General features: G+C 39.2%; 1 protein-coding gene across 1 annotated transcript; it reads right to left on the minus strand.

Moving 5' to 3' along the window:
• Positions 1 to 1,891: 1,891 nt before the first annotated feature.
• On the minus strand, positions 1,892 to 13,806 carry LOC125748545 (DNA repair protein XRCC1-like). The gene is made up of 17 exons (XM_049024826.1): positions 13,281 to 13,806; positions 12,980 to 13,072; positions 12,172 to 12,279; positions 11,797 to 11,955; positions 11,242 to 11,319; positions 10,444 to 10,564; positions 10,188 to 10,291; positions 9,156 to 9,318; positions 8,112 to 8,352; positions 7,359 to 7,475; positions 6,584 to 6,659; positions 6,277 to 6,382; positions 3,777 to 3,819; positions 3,551 to 3,696; positions 3,382 to 3,472; positions 3,152 to 3,227; positions 1,892 to 2,637 (listed from the first exon to the last, which is right to left on the minus strand). The coding sequence occupies exons 1-17, from the start codon at positions 13,329 to 13,331 to the stop codon at positions 2,530 to 2,532; spliced, it is 1,881 nt and encodes a 626-aa protein (XP_048880783.1). The 5' UTR covers positions 13,332 to 13,806; the 3' UTR covers positions 1,892 to 2,529.
• Between the last annotated feature and the right edge of the window lie 4 nt (positions 13,807 to 13,810).

Consider the following 13,810-nt stretch of genomic DNA (forward strand, 5'->3'; position numbering starts at 1 on the left):
GGGGGCATCTCCATATTGATGTCTATTGATACAGAATGGGGTGTCCAAAAAGTTCCTGTGGGGGTATAATGGCCAAGAGTCCCAATGCTTTTGCACAGAAAGTGTACATTTCAAATAACCCTTTATCCACTACAGGAACGCAGTACCTATAACAGGAAGCAGATGACAGGGCACACTCTCACTGGGGTTTAGCAAGAATAATTTGCCCATCTGCATGGTTTTTAGACCATAGGAGGAAATCTGAGTACCTGGAAGAAACCCACACAGATCATGTAAACTCAAGTGTCGGCGACAGATAATTGGGGCACCCTTGGAGGTGTGAGGCTATCATGCTATGCACAGCACCCCTTAGAGTTTCTGTAATGTTGCATAAAAATGCTGCAGAGAATGAATGCAATTAGTGACCAGTTTTATATATTACTAGTACTTCTTAAATACTTATACATATTGCGGTACCTGGCCTGGGTCTTGAGAGCAGTAATTTTCTTAAATCAGGGACCTCCAAATGAAAAGCAGACCACAGCCAGGGAGCAAAAGCTTATCAGCTTGTGGTATTTTCTGGTCTTGGTGCCAAAGATGGACCAGGAGGTCAGTTGAAGTTTGTTTGCTAAATGAATAGTACCAACTTAGTAGTAAGTTGAGGAGAGGTCATTCTGGTATTTCACATGTATTTTTTGCCACAGTAAATTATCTTTCATGTGAAATTACAGCCACTAAAATCAGCAACCCCGATCTGTAATTATCAAGCTCAGAATGGCTCAAACAGTAATTACACTGTGGTGCCATCAGACGGATGTAATAAAGGTAGAATTTCATATATTACTTTCTTCAGTATCAGGAAGCTTAGTCTGACCCCCTACCCTTTGTGCAGATCTTTTTGTTCTCATTTAAATGCAGTTTTTATTTGTGGCCTTGTATTCCTGAATTGCTGTTAACAATAAAGCAGCCAAATGATGACCCTGGATGCTCTACTCAACTGCTATTACGTAACCCTCAGATTTAGTTCTGACTTGTTAGTCTTGATGCTAAACAGTTGTATCCATTTTGAAGTATAGTAACATACTACTTTAGCATTTCTTTGAACCTGAAAATTATTTAAAATCATACATACTGCAGGTCCGCATTGATTTAGTTAGCAAAAAAGTATTTATGATGGTTTATAGTATAGTCCAGGAGTCTGTTATTCTTTCATCATTAGTATTTATATCCTGCATTTTATAAAAGCAACAGCACATTTTCATATATCAAATGTATCGAAATTGGAAGTAATTTTACTAGGTGAAATTAAAACACACACCCACAACCAAAGCCTAGAGAAAAGTATCTATATGAAATTCAAATTAAATGTAACAGCATACTGTACATTCTATGAAAACTGAATGATCATGATGCAGTGATTCAACTGTCGAGACCAAATATGAGGCATAGTATGGTGTAATAATATAATCAGTGTAAGAGCCTTGTGTTCTGCAGAAAACACAAAGTCTTTGACTGTGAATCTAGAACTAAACGGAATGATGCAAATTGAAGTGACAAACCTAGAAGGCACATATATTACACCTCAGGGCAAGTGGAGAAACAATCTGTTGCCTGAGGCAAGAAAGACCTTCAGGTGTCCAAGCTTCTGGAGGCTCATACATTACATCCAGTCCTTTTTGGCAGACAAAGAACAAAATATTGCGACAGGTGTCACGTGCTGGATTTCTCCATTTATGGCTCTCATCTGGCCTACTGGCAAAACAGAAATCAGGCCCATTTACATAATAGATCCATTTAAATCCCGGGGTCTAGGAGTTAATATGGAAATTGCTGCTCATCACAAAAGAAAGTTTTGTTTTAGGGACACCCGTATTGGCTGTGGGTAGCCCAAAACATACAAAAGTGATTCAGATTTCTCTCAAAAGTGTAGTTTTAATCAAGCTAGAAGGTAGGAAATGTACGACTGAAATGCAAATAAAACAATTCAGGAATATCTAAAAACTTTCAAGAAAAAAAATTAACACAAAAATGGGACTATCCAGACTTCCAAAAATATTTGCAAGTAACACTGCCTTCGGCCACAATTCAAACCATATATATGTATTGTTGTTAAAGAGGAGTCTAAAAATTAAAAAGGAAACCCAAGGCTACTAATTTTGCTTTCTTTGTCTGACATGGATCCCTTCACAAAACAACACTGGTTGTTTACCTGTAAACCAACCCAATTCCCTAGTTACAGATGAAGCCTTTTTTGATTATTGGTCAGCTCCGCTTGGGGGGGAAATTTTTACTAACTTGAAACAACAAACCATATCAGGTTTAAAGAAATACATAAAAGTTTTCAGAGAGTTCTGTGCTATGTATGTGGGACAGGTTGAGATGCACAGCTCTTGAACCTGATAAACGTTGCAATGTGTCTACCACAGCTAACACTGTGCTGCAGTACATTGCTCATCTCAAATGGCAGGGCATTCTGTGAAGTACCATAAAGGTTTGTATGCTAAGCTTTCTCATCAACAACAAAGTGTGCCTTTGCAACAAGTCTTTTAGTTAAGGTACAACTGTATAGGGCTGGTAAGGCAGCATCTTCTGACGATCATTGATGGCAAAAATCCAGGTAGGCTTTACAAAGCACAGACTGCAGTTCTCTATCAGGGCCTGGAAAGTGATACACAAGAGAGCCAGGCTGGTTACAAGCAAAAACAGTCAACACACTGACAAGCCTTTCATGCATACAACCCTTCACATTTAAAAAGCTATTTTAGTTTGCCTGTAACACACCTCAAACTGACATGACAGTTTGCTTAGATTATACATTATGTAAATTCATACATTTTGCATACAAAAACGCACAACTGCCAGAGGTACTTCGTGTTTTTTTTCCTCAAAAACTGGAGTTCTGTGCCGCATTGCAAATAGAAGTGCCAGAGGCTAAACTCAATTTAATGCAAATGTTAAATGAGACAAACACAATGGCACTGCATGTTAAAGGAAGAACGAAAACGTTCTGCAACATCTGATTTGTTATTTGTTGAAAACACCAGAACTACTGCAAAGCAAATATATGACCTATATTTTACATGATGGCTCAAAAGGTGGTATGAGCAGATATGGAGGAGCAGAAGGGGGTGAGACGTGAGCAGCTGCCCTATGCCAAGAGCACTGCGCTTACCTCCTCAAAGGAGCTGTGCCACCCCTCAGCAGTGATGACAAACTGCACCTTATCACTCATGTACTCTTCAACCACTCTGGCAGGGATAAGACAATGGAATTATTTTGACTAACACAGAAATCTTGGTGTGTCCTGTTGACAAGACATCCTTCCGTTACTAATGTGCCCTCCCAACTCCCCCAAAAGACTCCCCACTTTCCCCACCATCCTCCCTAAATCTGCATTCTCACCCATTAAAGGCAATGATGCATCTCAACAAAAGGCGCCTCTCATTCTGGGAGAATTTGCCAAAGAGGAAAAAACGTTTTCCAGTCAGGAAATCTGCAGGGGGGAAAAAATATGGTCAGAGATACTACAGATGGAAATGGAAAATGAATAAGAAATGCAGCGGTGGCCCACCTGGCAGCTCTGGGATGGGCTTGTCTTCCTCTGCCTCAGCATCGGTGTTCTCATCAGTCGAGCCTCCATAAACATCTGCATTCCTGCCTCCTGTAGTTTCCCTGGCCTCCCTCTCATCTCTCCTCTGCAGGCTCTCACCTTTGGCTCTGCAAAACAAACCCATTTTAAAAAGGTCCCAGATACAGAATTGTGCAAAGTTGCAGTAATAGTGTTAATGACTGTTTACCTCTTCAGTTCATCTTCGGTGTCCATTCCAGAATCTTCATTCCCTGTGGATAAGGAATTTGGGGAAATGGTGGGGCAGTGTTAAAGCAAACACAAAACATGAACTCTACTGGGCTTTGCAGATTATATAAACATTAAATATAGAATCTGTTAAACTAACTCTGAGTAAATTCTGACTAACGAAATCCAAATTAGTATAGGGTATTATGCATAAGCTCAGAAACTCACCCAAAAGCTGAACCTTTCCAATTTTCATGTTTATACTGCTTTTCAGTACACCACAAAAAAACTGCTCAGTTATCGCTGCTGAATGTAAGCCACTGACTGCCTATGTATCAGAATGTAAGAAATGCAGTTTTTTTGCTATTTATATGACCAGATCGGATAACAAATACAGCAATGTTGTGCTCTGTGGGTTCATCTAACAGGTATACATCTACTACCAAAAAGTGAGAGCATGCTATTTGAAGACACTGACAGACCATGCACATAGAATCCAAAAATATATCATGGGTAATATTCTTTTTAAAGTCTCAGTTTAAATTCTCAACAATACTGTTGGCATTATGAGATAATTGATGATCAGTAATCATTTCCGTACACTGCAGTACATTTCAGTGATAAAACTACTGGCATTGTGTGATAAATGTGGCCCTGTAAACTACTCCCTAGTGGTGGGTGATATGACCATATTGAACAAATGCAACTGCAATGTGAAGCAAATGGCACATTACAAACAAAGTGCTCTCGAGGAGTCAACTAGGCATAAGTGCAGCTAAGGCAAGCTTCCAATGAATGCCCAGTTATAAGTGCACTACTTATTATAACTACAGATCAAACTGACAAATGCCTACCATTACACAGCTGCATGTTTAGGTGTTGCAACAGTACTACCATGAAACAAATAAATTTGATGTGAACCAAAACAATTTCAGCCTGCATAATATCTCAGCGCTGACTGAATATCTCACTTATTTGTCAATTTTCTGTCTCAGTGAATTTCAACTTATTGAGCAGATCTTAAACTAAAAGCGCAATTGATCTTTTCTAAGCAGTTAGCTAGCTTGGTTAATAATGGTCGAATAAACAGTGTGTGGAATGGCATATGAGGAAGAATTTCTACTTTGATTGTGTGGAATTGGTTTGGATTTGCAGTCTACTGTAATTTGCAAACTTTTCAAAGATACCGTCTGTACAACAGGTGTCAACACAGCCAATTTTATGTATTGTGTGCATTTGTTGTAAACTGAGTAATCAATCAGTTTCTATGTGCAGTATTTTACTGACCTTTATTATTATTTAGCTACATGCAGTGTTTCTTGTAAAGGATAGAATTAAGTGGTTATGGTCAATTAATAGTACTACATACATGGGTCAGTCCGTGCCAAATCAACCAATGTCCAGAAAAGTTCTGGAAAAGTATACCAGGAGAGCAATTTTCAGCTCTCTAGTATGCTTAGAAACGAAGATATGGTCTCCTGAAAACCCTTACAAATTATATACACGATTCGCGAGTGCAAAAAAGGGGCGTGGCACCCAAATTTGAAAGGGCCATAACTTTGGACTGCATCAGAATTTTTCAATGAAACTTGGGGAATTTTCAGTGTTCTCTATAAGGATCAAAATACCAAGTTTTCATCAAAATCAGGAATAATGCCCATGGAGCCCCTGGTTGATTTGGCATGGACTGACCCACATGTCAATTTAGTTGTCTTGTAAACAATAAAAAGCATTGTAATTTATAAATATATCTTGATTCTAACCAAAAATACTGTAATATGACATTTTTTCCATATCACCCACCCCTACCAGAGCTCCCAATTTGCCAACCGCTTTCATTTCTCACATTTACAACCTGTTCTTAAGGGTAGAAAACATGTGGAGACATACAGAGGGGGAAAATGCACGTGGAGAGGTATTGTCTCACGATTTATACCCTCACAGCGTTCCATATGTAAGCCCTGAAAAGCAATGAGTAGGAGAGCGCTAAGCCCTAAGCTCTCAAAATCTCCACACACATTTGCAGACCCGCCACGACAAAAATCATGTGCCAAAAGACAGCCAATTGAGAGGTCCTCCTGAGTTGCAACTGATGACTTGTCAGTATATACAACTCTTGCAGTAAAATACTTTTTAGCCTTTGTATGCATTTACAGATGTCCATAAATGTACATATTTCAGTACACTAGAAAATCTCATTACGCATCTGATTATGCACACAGATTCTGAATACGCATTTACGGATTCCTGTACACATTTATAAATCTCAGTATGCATTTACAAATTCTTTTACACATTTACAAACCTTAATACGCACACACAGATTGAGATACAGTCACACAACTCTCCACGCACATTTGCAAATAATTTTGCTACAATAATAGCCCCATATGTTCCCCTTTCCCCAATAAAACTGGAGTATGGCTTAGTCAAGCAAGCAAGCAGACGGGGCACATGGATGTGTGCTGTGTTTTCCACACGGGAGCAGTGTGCTATATGACCTGGTTCATCTGCATCAGTGGAGCCTGCATACTCATTCTCCGCCTTTCCTTCTTGGTCTGATTTCCTAGGGGTGGTCTGTTTTCTCTCTTTTTGCATGCTGCCTTTCTGTGCAGGAAAAATAACGACAAGAAGTCAGAATAGGTGTCAGATCCTTAAGGTTGTGTTAAACACCCTTAGTATGAAAGTGCTTCAAAAGTTTGTCCAAAATGCACTATGTCATGTGAGCATGTTAGTCTGTTTATATGCTGTCTTTGATTACATCACCATTGCTTAAGGTTAGTATATAAAGTCAAGCAAAATAATCACCACTTGTTCCTCTTCACTTTCATCTTTCTCCCCACTGCTCTCCTCTGAGCTAGACTCAGCTCCATCCATTAGGTACCTAACACATAAATCAGATGAATAAGATAAGAAGTCAGTGGAGAACAGTGTAATATTTATTAAAACCATAGCTAAACAGATAAATCATCTCCAGTGAAATAAGACAAAATATGCAAGGTGACAATTTTGACATTTGTCATTTAACTTGACAGACACCACCCTTATTGTGCAACTAGTAAGCAACAACATTAAAGGATAGAATAAACATAACAACATCAGTATATTTCACTAAATCCTTCTTGGCATGTCTGGATACTTTGATGAACACAAGCTACTTTACATTTCCTTACTGGCGATGCAATGGAAAACATGAAAAACAAGTTAATACTATTTATGCCGTTTTCATTTTTTCCCAGGCAATATTTGTACAAATAGCTTACTGCTTTTGATGAATATCTTCCTCTTATCAAACCAATATGAGTAGTATTAGCCCCCTATCAGAGATTAGATGGGAACTAAACTGTCAGTGTCTACTGGAATCTTATGCATTTCTAGGACTATATCTGAAATGGACTTTCTTCGGTTGTTCCTCTGACATTTGAGACATGCTATGAAGTAAAATTCATTTTACAACCATAAAATTAGGCAAATCTTTAAGAAGCTAAGCATGCTTTATACAGATATGCATGGTTTCAAAAAGGGACTGGAACGAAATAAACTGATAAATTGGTGGTTCAAAAGAGAAAAAAGTATTTTTTACCGTTTGTAAGATATCTTTTGCTTCCTCTTGTAGCAGTCAAGCACCCACTCCTTCCGTACTATAGTGCCCCCTGCTGCTTTCACCTGGCTGTACTTAGGAGTGTTGGCAAAAGCACAGCTTTAAGGGGAAGACAAAGGTTTGAGTGATCACATTAGGGCTTATCATCAAACCAAAAGAAGAGAATATTATATGACTAAGAAGAAACAAAAAGAAGTTTCAGGGAGATAATACAACTGTAATTTATGTTCTAAGATAAACTTCAACACCAATAAACATGTGAAGTCATCCAAGTCCATAACTCCATCATGACCTTCGAAAAGATGCAAATGAAACTTCTTTACTGTGAACTTTCTTTGGGTTAAATCTGAATTGGCATTGAATACTGTTCATTTTCATGGAAAACTCACCAAAAATTAAATTAGTATTTTTCTGGTTTTTAAATTCCACAGAATCTAAAAAACAAACACGTCTGACACCCGGGGATATTTTATATTTTGAAGAAATACAAACAAACTACTCATCGTTTTTGGATGCGCTAGCCAGCAGGTAAATCAGGTCGCCCTTTTAAAATCCCCAGTCAGATTCTGCTTCAGTTTTTAATGGTTCTCAAAATTAAAATGAAAAACACTTCTGTACTAGCCAAATTCTGTAGAATTTGTATTTTCTCCATTATCTGGTCTGATTCCCACCTCTAGCTTCTTGAAGTAAAATTAGAGGACCAGGATGGAACACACTCAAAAAATAAAGACTTACATGAGATGGGTGGCGTCTGGAGTCCAGTCTGGCCGGTATCGGGCTCCCATGCTTAATGCCTTGTCACGCAGCTCACCCCGAAAGGGGTTCTGAAAGCCACTCAGCACCACCACCACACCTTCCAGGATCTTTTTCACAGACACAACCTCACTGGGCTTGTTCTGCACTTTGGTTCTTGACTGCAGTCTAGCTGGGCTCTCCCTTTTCTCACTGAGTTCTAGGTTCTTCTGTTCTGAAGTACCTGGAGTAGAGAGTGCAGGTGGCAATAAGAATGTAGATGAGCATGAAGGAAAGGAACAGTCATTAAACCACTGACCAATTCAAAGGAGGGAGTCTCAGGAAGAGGACGGCTCACTATATAAATAAATACTTATTTTATATGAATAAATTACCATGCATTTTAACTTTTATACAACTAATTCATACTTCCCCCCATTGTCTCTTTGGTTAACGTTCTGAGTCTGTGCTATAGCATAAATAATTAGGACCAAAGAATGCATTTGGAAATATCATTGTAATTGGTTTCATTCTTCTTTAACATACTAATAATGGGATGGAACTATGACATTAAATACAGTAGGTAATACTGCATATCTAGGTCAGTTATATAAACTTAAGCAAAAATATCAGTAGTGATGGGTTGAATAAAAAAATCATCAGTCTATTCAAAATGAATTTCTCAACATATGCCTTTTCCTATATATTTATTGAATTTGGATATTTACAATGTGAAATCACTAATAACTAACCTTTTGTGGCTTAAAAAAGAAATACATCACAATCTCATAAATCTACACCCCAAATCCATATTTGTAATGGGCAACACAATTGTTTTTTCATGGCAGAATAGTAGAGAATGGCATTACACAAAAAATATGCCCAAACCTAAAATCTTAAACTTATGCTGTTTCGGTGAGTACAATATATTAAAAATTCCTGTATAGTGGGGTGTCAGACGTTTTTGTGGATTACAGTAAAATATCCTGCATAAAATGCATCCCAGTGACTGTTGATGTGAGAGAAAGTGCATGGGTGAAAACTCACTCTTGTTCAAGCCTGAGTTGCCTGCAGATGTTTGTTTTGGCCGCTGTTTGGGTACCCCACCACCAGGCTCAGTTGTGGCCACGGTGCTAGCTTTCTTGGCAAGGGGCTGACTGGAACCTGAATGGTGTTCCTTACTGAACTCAAACTTCCTTTTAGCTGAAGTCTAGGAGGTGATAGAGAAGATGATGAAGAAAGAGATGGCTACAGGACACCTTGTCTGCAGAACCTAAAATTCTTAAGTACGTGAAGTCCAGTGCCAAACTTTCAGGTCAGGACACCTTATATTCATGTAATAAATATCCAAATGTTAATTAGATGGTAATCTGCCTGAGACATAAAGAAAAAAATAGTTTATAATGATCATCGTCATATAGTGATTAATTTCACCCAGATGTGATCACTATAATGAACTTGATAAGTAACTAGGACTCTGATGCTTTCTCCCGACTTCGGCTGTTGCAGCTGCCATGATAGACAGATAAACTGACGATTTGTCGACATGTACGTGACATCAAGTACCTTTTATTAGAACGAGTAAACCTGACACAGCTAAAAAATGAAAGGTCATCCAGCTAGTTACTTATCAAGTTAATTGACAAAAATGAAAATTGAAGACATTTTCTCTGTAGTTTTAGTTTATTTTAGTTTGTTTTCATTTTAGTTTGTTATCTTTTTGTCAAGCCTTGTTTTTTTATTATTGAAAATGATTTTTCACAATTAGTTTTTGTTATTCCGTTACTTTTCATGAACGATAACGCTGGGTCTCTCTAAAAATGTTATCAATTCTACTTCGTTGCCCATAGAATGCCACTGCAAAGTATGACACAGATCCAACACATGATTTTTCAATTATCATCTTAGAACAGTACCAAAACCATATGCATTTACCGGCATTCAAGGAATACAATTAACTTATGTCAAGGATTATTCATTTCAAAACCTTGGCCAGAATAGAGAATGCATTTACAATGGGGAGAAGTTCCAGTGAAGTAAAACATAGAGAGGAGGAGATACAGGCTGCAGCTGCCCTACCTGTACAGAAGAAATGTTGGAGCCAGTGGGCTGGGGTTGACTGCCCCCAGAACCAGACTGCAATGCTGCAGCTGCATAGCTGAGTTTCTCCTTCTGAGGTGAAACTGAAGCGAGGCAAGACAGTCAGTAGTACAATGCTCACTGTGGTCCATACAGGCCGGGCATCATAACAACTGGCAAATTTTCAAATTGTTAATGTTTGATGTTTTTTCCCCTTCTAAACTTAATTTGAATTAAGTGAGAGAAGCTTCCCTACCCTTGGGACTGGCACTGAGCTTGGGGGCACTGTCCCGACTGAGGAAAAGGCTGCCTGGCTGCAGACTGGGGCTAGTGGAGGGAGCCTCTTCCTTCACCCGGAACTGGCCCAACTTTGTCAACTTCCATCAATGGAAATCAAACACAAACATGACAAAGCCAAAATTACATTAGGACAACAGAGCTGCCTTAAGATGAACATTGCTTTTGACTCCTTCAGTCTCTCAGTAATGCAACCCTTCTATCCATCCATCCATTTTCCAAACCGCTTATCCTTCTGGGTCGCGGGGGGTCCGGAGCCTATCCCGGAAGCAATGGGCACGAGGCAGGGAACAACCCAGGATGGGGGGCCAGCCCATCGCAGGGCACACTCACACACCATTCACGCACACATTCACACCTACGGGCAATTTAGCAACTCCAATTTTGGACTGTGAGGGGAAACCGGAGTACCCGGAGGAAACCCCATGACGACATGGGGAGAACATGCAAACTCTACACACGTGACCCAGGCGGAGACTCAAACCCGGGTCCCAGAGGTGTGAGGCAACAGTGCTAACCACTGCACCACCATACCGCCCCCGCAACCCTTCTAATTTTATATAAATAACAATGTATATGCTTATAAGATTATGGAATCAAAACACTACAGCTGTTTACAACCTGGTTGACCTACTGCAAAATCCTATCGGAACATTTCCCCTAGATTTTTGATCAATTATTTAACAAGAGACTCTTATGAAACTACAGAGTGGATATAGTTTAACAAATGGAAAAATGTGAACAAGAATTGTCATACTGGAGGCGTTGCTGCTGGTGGGTCACTTTTGTCTGGGGGTGAATGGAACTTCACAAAGGCAACTCCATAGGCAATGTTCTGTCAAGCAAAGACCACATAAATCCACAGGTGGCTGGTGGTATTTGGCAACCACAGGTCAGTGAAAGTCACTGTATAGCAGGCTTCCAAGAACACATTTAAGCTAGGACTGAGAAAAGGCTTAAAGGCAAGTTATTACTCTAATGCATGTGCTAGGTGAAGTTACACAGAACTGTAAACAGCCAATCATAACAAATAATTACTATAGAAAGCTGAAATGAAATTACAATGAAATTACTGTACATAAAATACACACGAGCATGTATAAAACATGTAACAAAGTTATCTAGTGGTGTTTAATTTTGGTGAGCAGTGCAGTCATTTTCAAATATTTCAGCTATTAAACTCCATTGAACCAGTGCAAGAAATGCACTTTAGGTGAATGGCTTAACAGCTCATAGTGTTTGACAACATTTAATAGTTGATCCTAGGACACATTCTAATACAGTTCATTCCATATCACATACAAGTTTTTACCTTGCTGTAGGGTTGCATGCATATGATCTTGACCCGGTCCCATTTCTCCTGGGCTGTGGCCTTTACCAGCTGATTGGGCCCAAAGAGGCGCACTCTGTTGCTGTTGGTGCCATTGCGACTCTCTGAAGGGGACATGAAGGAGGACGTAACCAGCAAAACCTACAAAAAGGTATGAAGAGGGTTTCACAAGAGCAACAAGAACAAACCACAAAAAATGTACAGAAGACAGGTGCCAACACCTCAGTATGGTTCATTTGGTCTCATGATTAAAGAACCATGCCATGTGGCAAATTGCTAACTTACCCAAGCAAAAAATGCACTTGGGTCTCATACAGTGAAGACATTGACAAATAATAGGAAATAAGGAACATGTACCTCGTAGTCCTGGTCCTTGATGGAGGTTGAGTGCCCCACCAAGACCTCAATAAATGCAGAGCCCTCGTTCCCAATGTCAATGCTATGTATATGCTCCTCTTTCTCAAACTGAAACAGAACAGACCATCCATCACAAGAGAATACCCCTAGGTTTACAGCTTTTGGGGGGGGGGGGTGGCAGACAGACACCGACAGGATTCATGGTGTTCATGTGTTTCTTTTAATGACAGCAGTCAAAATAACAACTGAACTAAACATCAGAACATTTCTTTTTATAACATATTTTCCGACGCGCACTCTCTGTCCGCTGGCGGGAGCGTGCTCACCCGTGTGTGTGCGCACATGTGTCGGAGTGTGCATCGGGGCGGAACTCCGCCATGCGCAATACAGAAAGCAGAGGAGAATTGCAAACGCGTGACCGTGTAGAGACAAAAATGATAAGCTGTTGTGTAAATAAGATAAATAACAAGGCTATTTAGTTTGTTTAATAACAGGACAATGTATAGACCTGTTCAATAGGGAAAGTAACCTTAAATGACTTCTGTTGTGATGTGGCGCTATATAGAAAGTAAAATTAAATTAAATTAACTTGACCTTCAAGGAGGGGTGAGGTGGCCCCATAATATAATGGTTGGGGAAACACCGAAAGTCAGACCCCTCAGGGGACCGAAGAAACGGTTTCAGGCTGTATTCATACAGTGAACTATATCTGAACACTGCCTGGATGTAAACGTAAGACATATGCAAAAAATACAACGTACTTAGATTAAGTGCAATAACTTCGGCAAGGACAAGTATATTAAATGACCTGCAAAATCACGGAGATTTGTTTCTCCCCAGGTCGTGCTGCCTTCCACTTCCTGTAGGTGTCAGAATTTAGCAGGTTTTCCGCCTTGTGAGTCTGTGGTAAAGATTCATAAACCGAGATAGGTAAAATTAGTTTACTAATTTAGTAACTTACTATAATAAGATCACGTATTTAAACGTTTTATAGGCAAAATTACTTTATATAAAATGAACCTTACAACTTGAAAGACAAACAACATCTAAACGTCGCTATGATGAAATTTCAATTCAAGTATAGAGATATAATTGAGTTGTACACTTACACTATCCTCGCTGCTGCAGGATACAACGTGTTTCAGTTTAATCTCCGGCATATCTTCAGTGACAATACAACGAAAACGAATCAATAATTGATGGCGAAAGCGTAAAGAACGTAATATTATGAATATTCCAACGGTTTGAGTTCTCCCTTTCGTTCACATAACTGGACAGGCAATGCATAGGTGCATTTTGTTATAATGTGATAGAAACACGCCAAAAGTATCGGCCTGAACAAGTAATTCTGTAAGCACGCTGCATATACAAATTACTAATTACACAGTAAAATAATTAACCTAGCGTGGATACATGCATTCATCGAACGGACTTCAACAAAGCGAGCGCAGCGAGCTTGTTACATAATCATGAAAACAAATTTAAAATGAAAAAAGTCTTAAACTGGTCATTACAGTGCGAGGCTACGTTTTTTTTCTTTGACAACTATTGCTTTAAGTACAATATTCCTGTAATTTCAAAGCTTTATTTACACGGAACACTTTTCACTAAAATCCTTCTCGTTTAACATCCTGTTACG

This window comes from Brienomyrus brachyistius, chromosome 9 (assembly GCF_023856365.1).
Source record: "Brienomyrus brachyistius isolate T26 chromosome 9, BBRACH_0.4, whole genome shotgun sequence".
Classification (NCBI taxonomy): domain Eukaryota; kingdom Metazoa; phylum Chordata; class Actinopteri; order Osteoglossiformes; family Mormyridae; genus Brienomyrus; species Brienomyrus brachyistius.